We start from the raw sequence: 13,918 nt of genomic DNA, 5'->3' as shown, positions 1-13,918 counted from the left end.
GTGAAAAAATGTTGATAATTGATTAAAAAAATTATTGTCCTCAAACCCTGCCCATGCAACAAAAATTAAAACAATACCAAAAAAAATTGGAAAATATACAAGTAAACCATTTACGATATTGAGCCAAAATTGGAACTGCTACTACCAGAAAATTATCATTTATAACAAGCGAATTCTCTTTTTCTTCTCCGTAACTGTGTAGAGAGCTGCCTACCGCAGTCTCTCGTGCCTTACCTCATTTACAATAATTTTATTAAAAAATATAATGCACTGAGCCCACACCAATTCTATGGCATTAAATTTATAATGCAGAGGAAGCAATCTTGTTTGTATTGTAAATTTTGACAATTTTTTACATATTTTAGACCACTTCCTGGCTAATGAGTGGAACGAGTGGAAGCATGTAAAATACCTTTTCTCTTGGTTTTAAGATCGACTATGCCATCGCAAATCGTTCCGACTCTATAGTGTGTACTGTTCTATGTTCTATCTCTGAAAAGAACATGGTGGGGGTGTTTAAAATTTTTTAGGGATAAATGAATCGTTAAAATCGGCTTTTCGTAAAATATTAATGGCAAATGGATTGCTTACCTTGCAGTCAGAAAGAAATAAAGAACTGAAAAAAGAAAAAATTGCTTTTCTGAAAATAAAAATAAATGCAGCGATATTATTTTATTAAGTTATTTTGTTAAGTTACGTTAAGTTAATGTAACCCGTATCTCAATATCTTCGACCTAGCCTAATATATAAAGAAAAGGACATAAAACTTAAAAACTGCGAGAGCAACGGCACAGTTTGAGGTACACTTTACTACACTTCCCGAATTTAAAAAAAAAACAGTCATTTATTAAAAAATAAAAAAGTATGAAATTTGAAGAGTTATACCAAGTGGACATTTTTAAAATCTAAAAAGCTCGTGAGTACTGTTCTAAAACTATATGCTCTATCTCTGGAAAGAAAATGGTGGGGGTGTTCAAATATTTTTTTAAATAAATGAATTGCTTACCTTGAAGTTAGAAAGAAATAAAAAACTGAAAAAAGAAAAAACGGTTTTCTGATAATAAAAATAAATGCAGCCATATTATTTTTTTAAGTCACTACATATTCAAAGGATGAAAGTTGAAGAGTTATACCAAGTGGACATTTTTAAAATACAAAATGCTCGTATTTTTTATTGCTTGGTGCGCAGCCTGGGATTATAAATGAATTTTTAGTAAAGAAAAGTCAAAATAATTGATTCGCAATTTTTAAATACCCGAAGCAATCTTTTGATTTCCCTGGTCATTTCCTTTGATATTTTTGAATAAGTATTAAAAAAAAATAACTAGGAAACTGGATGGTCAAATTCAAATCTCCATCAAACGCTTCACCCATTTTAAATGCACAGTTTGAGAATTTTAGCATTAAATAAAAAGTAATTAAAAAAATCTTTAAGTGAAGCTTTTAATTTCTTGTGGTTATTATTCGCCACTTATGAATTAATAAAGAAGGTAGGGCTACACATGCTCACAGTTGTTACTACATTTCCAGCATTTTCAAAAATGGAAGCTTCCTAGGGTATACTGAATAATTTAATTTTAATTCTGTCATTTCGGTTACTAATAAAAAAAATGTAGTAAAAAGATGCACAATTTATTTGCCCAGTTTTGGATAGTTGTAGGAGGGGCACATTTTGGGATTTACAGTTGTATTCAAAAACCAGTATTACTTCAAAGCTTTTTTTAACTATTTTTAGTAAATTATATTGATGTTTTGGAATATTATTTTATATACAATACCAAACACAGAAAAAAGATTCTGCTCGTGTTTCACAATTTGCGAATTGCACATATAACTTATGGCCAAGAATACAATTCATGTTAATATAAAAAAGGCGATTCCATTTTGTTAAATCGTTTAAGAGATGATTTGTAATTGTTTCACGTATAAAGTGACATATTTTGTAACTATGTTACGCTGTATTTGTTCACCTCGTAACGATTTACATATTTTTATGTTATTTTTGATTTTGTACCAAGTATGAGAAAGGAAGTAGTTAATGTGAAACAAATTGTCCGCATTCTGGTTTCCCAACAAACGCATTACAATGTCGGAAATTAATAGAATTAATTGATTAAATTAAAGGAAGCGCTGAGTTCGATTTTGTTTGTTGTACCATTCTTGCGGAATAGGGGATATCGTTAAAGGTTATTTTTATTTTTAATTGCTTAGAGTCAAATGATGCCGCTACGTTGATATGCAAATGAACGATGATTTCTTAACACTGGATTGCGTAGAAGCTTATCTTTCAATGACGAAGTGTTTGATTGAGAAAGTACAATTGAAAAATGTGTATGTTGTCTTGATTGACAAATTTTGAGATACTGTGGACATTTGCCAAACAATTAAAAATTACGCAGACCTTAGATTTCGCGGGTCTTGCAACTTTAATCAATTTATTACTTTTTACGCAATTTAAAAGCAAAAGGCTTCATTTAGTCATGTTGGATTTTATTTTATATTTTACAGCATGAGGATTCCAAATTTCCGAATTTTGGAATCAAACAGTTGCCTTTTATTAAACTTTACTGCACTTTACTAATAGAGACACACAATATTCAAGAGTTATCCGCCTTTTTCCTAATATTAAGTAACTACTTGCGGAATTTTAAGATTATCTGGTTTGGGATCGACTGAACAATAATATTTACCTACGAATAGACGCTTTAAAATTAGTATCAATGCTTAGTGCAAATGAATAAAACTTTTAAAACTGTGCCGTGTATCCCCTCTGGAGGTCAAATAAATTTAAATCGGACAAAAAATAATAGAAAGTATTTTATTATTTGAATATTCAAACACAGAATTAATAGGAATATATACTGTTAGATAAGCACTAGCCATTTTTTAAACTGTGCACATAAAAATTATTAACAAATGCAGAAAAACTCCGAGTAACTGGAAATTAGACTTATCTTTTTAAAAAATTGTGTACTTTTTGTTTCCGCTTTTACACTTTCAATGAAATTTCCCATGTTTAAAAAAAAAGTGATTGCTTATAAACAAAAGATTTACATTTTAGTTTTTATTAGCAGAAAGTATAATGTGAGTCACACAATATGTTTATTTATTAAGTACACGCGGTGTTTAGATTGAGACACCCTGTACATAACGTGATATAGCATTTCAGTTAATGCAAATGACTGAAACCCCTGCCTACACATTAGTCAAGATTTTTCTGGCAAATATTTACGGGGGTCGTTTTAAAAAATGTCCATTTTCAAAAATAATTTATCTTTTGACTAATATTTTGTAAACCAGATATACATATATATATATATATATATATATATATATATATATATATATATATATATATATATATATATATATATATATATATATATATATATATATATATATATATATATTAGTGTGAGTCCTCGATTTACAGAGGCGCATATATATATATATATATATATATATATATATATATATATACATATATATATATATATATATATATATATATATATATATATATATATATATATATATATATATATATATATATATATATATATATGATGACACTATATTCCGGGATATCATCCGTTCGCTCGTTGAACTCCGACTGGAATCCTGCATCCGACTGGAATCCTGCAAATCTTGCATCCGACTGGAATCCTGCAGACGTTTTGCCAAAATCTCACTTGGCATCTTCAATGCTCGCGCTCCGAAAACACTTCGAACACTCGAACACAGTGTTTTCGGAGCGCGAGCATTGAAGATGCCAAGTGAGATTTTGGCAAAACGTCTGCAGGATTCCAGTCGGATGCAAGATTTGCAGGATTCCAGTCGGATGCAGGATTCCAGTCGGAGTTCAACGAGCGAACGGATGATATCCCGGAATATAGTGTCATCACATTTTTCCATCCGTGAATCAATACGTGAGAATATATATATATATATATGTATATATATATATATATATATATATATATATATATATATATATATATATATATATATATATATATATATATATATATATATATATATATATATATATATATATATATATATATATATATATATATATATATATATATATATATATGATGACACTATATTCCGGGATATCATCCGTTCGCTCGTTGAACTCCGACTGGAATCCTGCATCCGACTGGAATCCTGCAAATCTTGCATCCGACTGGAATCCTGCAGACGTTTCGCCAAAATCTCACTTGGCATCTTCAATGCTCGCGCTCCGAAAACACTTCGAACACTGCAGGATTCCAGTCGGATGCAGGATTCCAGTCGGAGTTCAACGAGCGAACGGATGATATCCCGGAATATAGTGTCATCACATTTTTCCATCCGTGAATCAATACGTGAGAATATATATATATATATATACATATATATATATATATATATATATATATATATATATATATATATATATATATATATATATATATATATATATATATATATATATATATATACATATTAGTGTGAGTCCTCGATTTACAGAGGCGCACGGAAGAGAAACACGAAGGAAAATTAAATTTTAAATATCGTTGAAACATGAATTTGTACCCTAAAATATTTGTATATTGGGCGATATTTTTTCATGGCATCATTTAAGTAAATCTCGCGAGCGTGAAATAATAAATCTTTATTTCAAAACAAGGAAACAAGACAAAGCAAAAGTTTTTGGTGTACCTTTCTTCAAAAACGTTCCTAATTATTTTATCAACCAACCATAACAAACGTTTCATTGCCTCTTATATACGTAATTTGCAGTAATTTTAGTTTAACTCGTTTATTCCTTTTCTTACGCATTAATATAATAATACAATGACAAATTAGGCAATTAATTGTTATTAAGCTTGTCTCATGTCCACTGCTACGTGTATGACTTTGAATACGTTGACTATATCCTTCATTTTGAACCATGTTAAGGCTTTAATTGCGTTCACCACTACAGTTTTAAAAAATTACAGCTTCTTAAAGAATATTATTTTTAAAAGTGCGTTTAAGACGATAGATCTATTTCGAAATTTACAGACCTTCTATATAAATCGTAAAAATGACAAAAAAAAGTTTGGCATTCTGGTTCTTCGATTTCGATGAATCACTTACTTAATTTGCTTAATAATAATAACCAATCATATTTCGATAGATTATTCTTTTTCCAATTTTTTTTCTTCATGAATAATTCAAGAAAAATGGTTGAAAAGTTTTGAAGTGCAGGATTATGTCGCTTGATTTTTTCCCAACGCACGAATAGATACGAATATAACTCGAATCACATCATCACTTAAAGGTTATTAAACGAAAATTAGCTTTAAATCGATCAAATAGTTTTACACGTAACATGTTGGATATTACAATTCTTTTTGACTAAATGTGCAACTTCGATTTCATACAATAAATTTGAAGTGTCAAGTTCAAAGTACAAAAATCACTAAATTAAACTAATTAGTTCCTACAATACCATCCCACCCTATTCAATTTTTATTAAATTATGCATATAATTTATAAAGTTATTCTAGAAAACCCGATTATTACTATTATCATTATTATTATCTAGTGTGGCACAATCGTAATATAAAAAAATACAAATGCATTTTCCAACATAAGGATTTTTGTAATACAAGACACATGACTTTATTTACTTCATTATAAAGTAACGAGTATTTATTAGAAACCTTAGCTCTTATAAAAAAAATATTATTTTATATGACACCGCAGATGTTACAAGTATTGAAACACTTCCAATATATATGCAATCAGTTTTAGCTTTACAATATTGCATCCAAATCATTTCAATTTTTTTTCTAGCTTTTATGGCGTTGTTATAAAACTTATTATAAAACCTGGGATTTTATAACTTACGCTTTAACACATCTTTATAAATCTTGAGGCATGAAACAAAAATGCTTTAAACTTTATGGTCTAGTATCAAGCTTTATAAATAGAAATAGACTCCAATGTTTTTGACGTTATCATGTTTAATCATTCTTTTATTTAAGATGTCAAAAGCTAAGCGAAACAAGCAAAAAATTATATATAGTGCTTTTAGAGAAAGTGTACCAAAACCGGCGATAATATTTTGCAAAGTGCTCCAAAACTAAGAAAATCTAAAATAGAATAGAAAATGAAGAAGTTCATCAAGACTATATTTTGTTGATAGGTTGTCAAAACATATCTGTGGGGTGTGATCTATTATCTTCTAGGACAATTATTCTTAAGTTCTCAAATTTGAAAATTTTTAAATCCGAGTCAGCGAAAGTTTTCTTTTTTTTAGGTTACTTTTAGTTTTACAGCGGGTACAAAGGTTTTTATAAATAACTTTTTGGTTAGTTTAAACTTTAAAACTTTAAGTATTCCAATATCAGTTTATGCAAGAACAATTGTGCCACAAGGCACATAGTTTTGTTTTGTCAAAGTTTCGATGGTGTTCAATATTACTTGGAAATCCATTCAAAAAACTTAGGGTTTTAAAAGTATATTACTGAAACTTTTGGAAATATTTCTTTAAAAATATGAGACTAAAATATGTTCTGTATTTTATTTATATTACTTTAATTTAATAAAGACATAACTTTAACTTTACCAACATTATGTGTTGAAATGCTTAAAATTAGGGCGCTTCAGTTTTACCCAAGTTTTTCCATAAATTTTTCGGGTCAAATAAATTTAGCTCATCGTAGGAAAAGTTGAGTTGAATTTTGGAGTTGTTATAATATTTACTAAGATATATTGATAACAATAAGTAACAATCCACTGCTTTAGAGTTAAAATCAAAATAAAATGAATACATGAAATAAAATATATCGTAAAGAAATTGTATAGAAACAAGTAAAGCAATAAGGAGCGCCATTTTTGGTGTTTATAAACAGTGGGCTTGAAATTATACAATTTATTTATGGTTTATAAAGTTAACAGCCACTTCTCAGTTATAAATAAATTGGGAGTAAAAGTTTAAGTGCTATACCGGTTCTATAAGAGGAACTAAAACATTTCGATAACTATTGACAGGTTCCAAGGTTTTATAAAATAAATAATCGAAATGTAACAGTTGCGATTATAAAGCAATAAATGTTGGTTAGCTATCGACATAAACCAAATCTAGTTTATACATGTTTTTTTTCTATATAAGCTATTATTAATTGCAATTTTTTTATATTTTACTTGCTTTCATTTAACCGTTTTTCGAAACCTACGTGAGTTTGAAAAAAGTCGGTTCGTTTGTGAATGTCTATTGGAAACTATTAAAATATCCCGTCCATAAAGCAACCAACTCTGCGGTAGGTCACTTTTTGTTCGAGCTATCCCAGACAATCGCCCACGCAGGCGCGTTTCAGTCTGATGATCGCTGCTTTCGATAATCTCGATCGCGTCGGACTTTTCACTCACTCGCCATAAAAAAAAACAACGGTCGCATTGCAAAATATTATATTCACATGTGTGATTAATTAGCACAGCGCGGAGCGTTATAATTTGTTGGAAAAACAATTCCTACGGCCTTGACGCTTTAACTGAAAGTTAGGTGCATTATGAATTAATACTCAAATGGCTGGTATTATGAATAAACTGCGTCTACGGATTGATGGAAAATTTAGATCAGTGCCAAAGGCCGTGTAAACGATTGTAGGAGATAGTCAGCGGCGTATCCTTCAGGGTGCCATTTTAAAATTCTATTACTTCTTAAAAACCTCGGCCTTACAAGTTGGAATTTAGTCGGTCTTATCTTAGCTTTTCTAACGCCATTGAGTTTAGTTAGCGACAAAGTGAAATCTTCTCTCTCCAAGAATCTGAACTCAAATCTCAACTTTATCAATAATCAACTCCTTACGGGAGTTCATTAAAACACCAGGCAAATAAAAAATATTCATTCAAAGCGTTTCTTGAAAAATTTAACAATATTTGCCAACAATAATAAATTATGCAACAAGTTTGGAAAACGTTGCAAAGTTGGGAAGTCACGAGCGGAATGAATGTCACTTTGACGGCTGCGTTACAGGTTGCAAATACATTTTTGTTTATAAAGTTTCCATGATATGCGCGAAATAAGACGGTTTTATTAGTTAAATACGTGTTATTTTATTCGCCATTGCAGGATGTCGTAAAAATCATGTCATTATCTTGTCAGGTTTCTATGTTTTACTAAAGGATTAATTCAAAACCGATTAAATAAGATTTCCAATTTTCTATATTCTATTGTTCTATATATTTCTAAATGATATTTTCATAAACATCCCACACCACTATGCTTTTTTATGTCTTATTTCTTGTTTCCTTTTCTTTTTCTGATAAAAAAACTAAAATAACTATTTTCTAAACGAAGAAGTCACTGCGGTTAGCAATTTTGATTTGACTGTGATGTTTCATTAAAATGGACAGAAGGAAATAATATGGAAAAAGAAGTTATTAGATTTTAAAAATTTTACTTTGTGTTAAAAACAATAATCAGCACAAAAGCACATTTGATGCAAAGAAACATCTTATAGTCAGTTTCGTATGGTGAGATAAGCCTGAATATATTTTATTTTTGCGGTTGTCCAAATTAAAACTTCATTATTAAATTTTAATTTTTTGTTGCGATATAAATTATGAAGTTTTTATTGAGTATAGAGGACCGTCAAAAGTCAATGCAAATAAGACGATATTTTTACTGATTTGTTTAGGTATTCCAATACATGCGAAATTGAAATATGAATATTAATACTAATTGCAAGAATATTTTTATTGAATTCGATACTGTCGCTGATGTGATCTGCAACTTTCAAAAACATCCGGTACGACACTGCCGGCGACGTGTAGAACTATAACTAACAGATTTTGCATTGAAGTGCAATCATTGACCAACGGTACAGACCGTAGCCTGGAACCGTCGGTGCAAATCGAAAGGGATACAAGAAAAATAGACTTTTGCGGGCAGAAGGGGAAGTGAAGCGAAGAACGAGGTAAAAAAAATGCAACGTTTTAAAGGATAAAGTGACACTATTATTAGTACGACCTTGATTTTTATTAGGCTTTCGATTATCACGTAATCGGACAGAAAGTGTCACGGGAGACGGTTTCAGCGGTTTGACTTCTCGAAATTTAGTTTGTTATAAGACACAAAAATTGGCGAAGCTTCATTAGAGTACTGGCCCAGCAAAAATGTTAATTTGGTGGAAATTTAAACTAAATTTTTCCATGTACCAAATAAATTAATATCCTTAAATATTATGATGAACAAAGCAACAATCGATCGAAAACGAAACATTCAAAATCAATAATTAGACCAAATATACAACAATAACACTATTTATTTTACCTACACTAAAGGAATTTGCCGATTATTTGCTTAGGTTAGGTTCACTTCTAACCAGATCTAAGAGTTAAGAGGGCAAATTTATAACCGCGAAACAGCGTTCTAAACAGTACATTTAGTGGAAATAAAACATTAATGTGGTTCGTCGTCGGACAGTCCATTAAAGTGTTTATATTGCTGTAGGCTTATTCTTTATTTCAAATTTGAGATATTGGACTATCCACTGAACTATATCAAACACGCGATGTACAACTAGAAATTAAACACTACCAGAAACATTCCACCAACCACAAAGTCAATTTTCAAAGTGAGAGATAATAGATATATAAAAGAGGTTCGCTGTCTTATCGTCCATTAAAGTTTCTTGATTAAATCGCTACAAATATTTTCTTTATTAAATTTTCAATCATACGACTATTGCCGATAAAAAATGTACAACTTAAACCCAAACAGTACTACAGAGTTAATTAATTTTTTTCAAAAAAATTTGCCCGAAATACTTTTTTAATTCAGTTTTGGGATATTGGATTATAGGAGCTCCAAAATATAAAAGTACAACTGGAGTAATACTGCAAACTACAATATACTAGAAGAAAAATAAGTATCCACTGCTTAATTAAGAGAAAACTTCCCACATTGATAGGGACAACTTCTGATGATTTCGGTTACATCGGCTTATAATTTCCGACTTTGTCACCTTAAATTTCAATTCTTCCTTACCAAGAGGGTACCTACTTCACATAAAACCTTCCAGTTACGTAAATATCCTTATTGCATTCAATTCATCTGTATTAAAATTTTATTTTTATGACTTGCTACAACTTACAAAACAAGAGTCTGATACAAATTTTGGCGTCTTCCGAAAATATTTTTTGCACGGTTTTTTAAAAATTTGGCAACATCATTTGTTATATTGCCGTCCAGGGATGAATAGTATTGTCAAAGAGATATACGACAATTTCGTTTTTGCAATTTTGAGTAGTTTTCGAGAGAATAAATAAAAAACATGAAAATTAACAGGAAGTATTTTTATGAACATTTGTTTTTTGGCCCCTTTGATACACAGGAAATCTATTTAAATTTTTTAATTAATTTTATTGTTATTACCACCACTAGCTTCAATTCAGGTATCTCTGCCGTGCAAAGGAAGATCTAGCCGCCTACAGTTTAAAAATTGTTAAAAACTATTCTGTGAAATTTGCAATCTAAAAAGCAAGTAAGTCGACAAAGAATATACACTACAATACGTGATTAATTTGAACTATTGTTCGCTGGCAAATTAGGCGAGCAAGGAGTATAATCAAGCAATGTTTCTACTAGTATATACGAAATTGATCACATCAGCGGATAAATGCCTAACATTGAATCAAAACGAAGACTAGTAATATTACATAATGCTCACAATGAAATACAGCGAATAGCACTAAACAATATTTTTTTCCTTTTTTATTATTTAAATAGTGCATCTATTGAGTAAGTCTCCTCTTTCAAATCACCTGAAAATGATTCATATAAAGATCCCGACTATACTCCCGACTGACTCCTTGCCGCATAGAAATTTGGTTCAGCCATCACATATTCAGTTGTTTTTTCAGATGTAACGAAAATGCCCTCCAAAAATCTTGACTCGCAACAAAGCGTTGGTGCTTTAAGATCCGATAGTGCAAATGAAGCTGCACTGAAAATAAGCATGATGACCACTGTCCACAACTAAGAGACTTCACGTGAACCACCATATAAGGCGACTTGTAGGCAGAAATGCTTACAAAGAATTGATGATGAAGCAAATTTAATTTGGAGAGAACCGATTGTTCAGCAAGAATTTTAGAAAAACACATTGTAAAATGTGATAGGAAGGATGTGATAGAAGGAGGACAAGTGAATGATTGGCAAACGAGGGAAGACAAGATTTAAATTTCAAAAATTATTAAATAGTTGGTTAGTGAAATGCCGCCCAAAAAACAATATATTTGGAGACCACTTCCGATTTTTATTGTATCGGAAGGCCTTAGTAAAGTCGTGGAAGAGATGGTACTTGATTAATGTATGTACTTAAGTCAATGAAGTTACTAATGTTAGTTTAGTTAAGAAAAAATGTTCTTAGTATGCTTAAGCCTACATGAACTCTTTTTGTTCAGTAATTTAGAAATATATATTTAGTTTTAATTTCGTTTGTATAATTCAATTTTTTTTTCATGCCTTTTTCAAAATACTGTTACGTTCATTGCCAATTGATGTATCATGATCTTATTATAGCGTGTGAGAAAAATCAAAGCCCTGTGTCAAATCCTTTTTCAAGGAAACAATTTTTACTAAGAAATGTTTTAATTGCAGAAAACTAACTTTTTTGACATACTTGCTTTTTAATTTGTGCAGCAGAACCTAGTGAGGATTACTCCACCCTTCTCTTTAAATATTTATCTACTATGAGTCACCCTATATAAGCAAGGTTCTTCGTCTAATCGCCAATTAATATTTCGTGAAATTTCTTTGGAAGTTAGTAGAAGTTTTCCATTATAAATTATTTTAGTACAACAAGCTCATGAAGCTGCATTAGTTCATAGTTTGGATTAGATGTCATTCGGCAAGCAGTTGCAGATTTGACTATATTGTGACTACGAAATTTATTTATTTTTTTAAAATCTTACCGCAACTTATAAAAAGAAAAGTTTCACTGACATTTTTTAATAATTTTGATGAATGCTAAGCTTATTAATTAACATAATATTTAATTTTATATTCTTCGGCACTAATCTTCTAAGATTTCGACAGAATGAGTGACAACAGCATGAAATTAAAACTGGATTTCAAATGATTCCGACGAAAAAAATCTAAATTAATTGACACCACCTCGTATCATCGATATCGAAACGTAATAACGTAGTCATTCAAGTAGAGAACGCAAATACTTTCCTTTTCGTCAGTTTTACTGCAATTGAAGGGAAAAATTATACGTTATTAATGTAGGAAACAAGCGTCCAAATAAAATTCGAAAATTCGACGGCGGACAATGCACGCGTGTATTAATTCGGTCCATTCTAATTTGGTTTTAATATTTCTGTTACTAAATACCGGCAAAGGTAGAATTAGGAAAAATGACAATATTTAAAGATTTCTAACGACGTTGCCCCATCATCCTTTTTGTAATTTCATTTGTTTCTTTTTGTTAGTTTGATGGATAACTTGGCAGGAGCAGTGCGTAGATGCAGTAGACATTTTGATTAGTGATTTGTGTTATGTGCAGTAGAAGCGATGTATTTACGGTGTATCTTTTGGGTTAGCGCTGTGTTTGCCTTGCCATCTCTTTGGATAGATAAAGTTGCGGATAACATTCCACTAACGGTAATATCGAAATCATTATTTTGAAGGAGACAATCACACTGACTGTGATCAAGATAAAGACGTAAGATAAAGAAATATTGAAAAATGGGATACATATACAATACTAAATCAAAAAAAAATACAATTAAAACTCTGCTACAGTTATATTAGTCATAATTATAGTCCGCAAGGAAAGGACACCCAGTATTAAATGGAATTTTCCACAATGAATGAAATTAGTTGTTTAAGGCCATGTACTTATTTATATAATTCATTTAGAAAAATAATACCTTATTAATACAACCCTAACCACAATATCTTTAAATAAAACGATTATTGAATATTTTTGTTCTAATTAGATTAATCGTATACAAAATTATTTAAAACAATGGTTATCTGTAAATTTTGAGAATTCTCTATCAACTAACGCCATTATGTAAAAGGTAATTTTTAACTAATTCATTAGTATTCTAAACACATATAAACTTCGACATTATGGCAAAGAAGCTAGGCATACGAGGACCTCTCAACGAATGGATCTTCTCATATATGATATGAATTTTGGGTCCGTTAATTTTTGTTTGATTTGTCCACATTTCTAAACGGTGACGGTCGTGTCTTTGTGTGATGATGACACGAATTTGGAAGGATTTATGAATGGTGTCCCTCTTGTCATTACACATTTGAATGAACTGGAGAAGCCAGTTGTGGTTGAGTTTAGTGGCCGTTATACCAAACCTTTAACAGGTTTATCATTTAGTTCTGCTAAATTGTCTTTAGACATAAGATCACAGTTTCTTAGTCCATATATTGACGGTTCTTTGAGGTGCGATCAGGACATAGATGTCGATGATAGTGTCTTCAGTAAGCTAAAAAAAATGTTTCTTTGCGTTATTAACGATTAGAAACTTGTTTCTTGAAAGGCCACTAATTTTATATAACATTGTATACCGGGTCATCCTATACATCAAAAGAGGCTACTTACTCTATTAGTCGTAATGGAGAACAGTTATTGAAACAACGTTTTATAAACGCTTAGTAAATTAAGCAGCACCAAAGTATTATAATTTGCTTCCTCCAAGTCTAAAAAATTTATCAACAAAGCATTTTTAAAAAAGTATCAAGAGACTCCTGTCAGCCAACGCTTTCTACAGCCTGATCTACGTTTTCTTTTCAAAATGATTTTTTTTATGTCAAAGTGCTAGGCGATATACATTTTTTAAAGATAATGGGTATACCGATTTGTTATATACTAAGTTGTAATCTGTTATGTGATTGTTTTCT

At 30.5% G+C, this 13,918-nt stretch overlaps 1 protein-coding gene across 3 annotated transcripts in view; it reads left to right on the top strand.

Moving 5' to 3' along the window:
* LOC132704939 (uncharacterized) overlaps positions 1-13,918 on the top strand; it is a 35,417-nt gene that overhangs the window by 437 nt on the left and 21,062 nt on the right. The window contains exons 1-2 of one of the 3 annotated variants that reach the window (XM_060675287.1): positions 8,891-8,960; positions 10,909-11,357. In XM_060675287.1, coding sequence (XP_060531270.1) covers positions 11,196-11,357 — 162 coding nt within the window. In that variant the 5' untranslated portion in view covers positions 8,891-8,960; positions 10,909-11,195. Of the gene's footprint in view, positions 1-8,890; positions 8,961-10,908; positions 11,358-11,932; positions 12,656-13,918 lie in introns of those variants that run through there. The other 2 variants (XM_060675286.1, XM_060675288.1) reach the window with 2 other exon arrangements.

The sequence above is a fragment of the Cylas formicarius genome, unplaced genomic scaffold (assembly GCF_029955315.1).
Source record: "Cylas formicarius isolate icCylForm1 unplaced genomic scaffold, icCylForm1.1 PGA_scaffold_7__23_contigs__length_41026272, whole genome shotgun sequence".
Taxonomy (NCBI): Eukaryota; Metazoa; Arthropoda; class Insecta; order Coleoptera; family Brentidae; genus Cylas; species Cylas formicarius.
The sequence above is the reverse complement of the archived record's forward strand: the minus strand, read 5'-3'. Positions and strand labels throughout refer to the sequence as shown.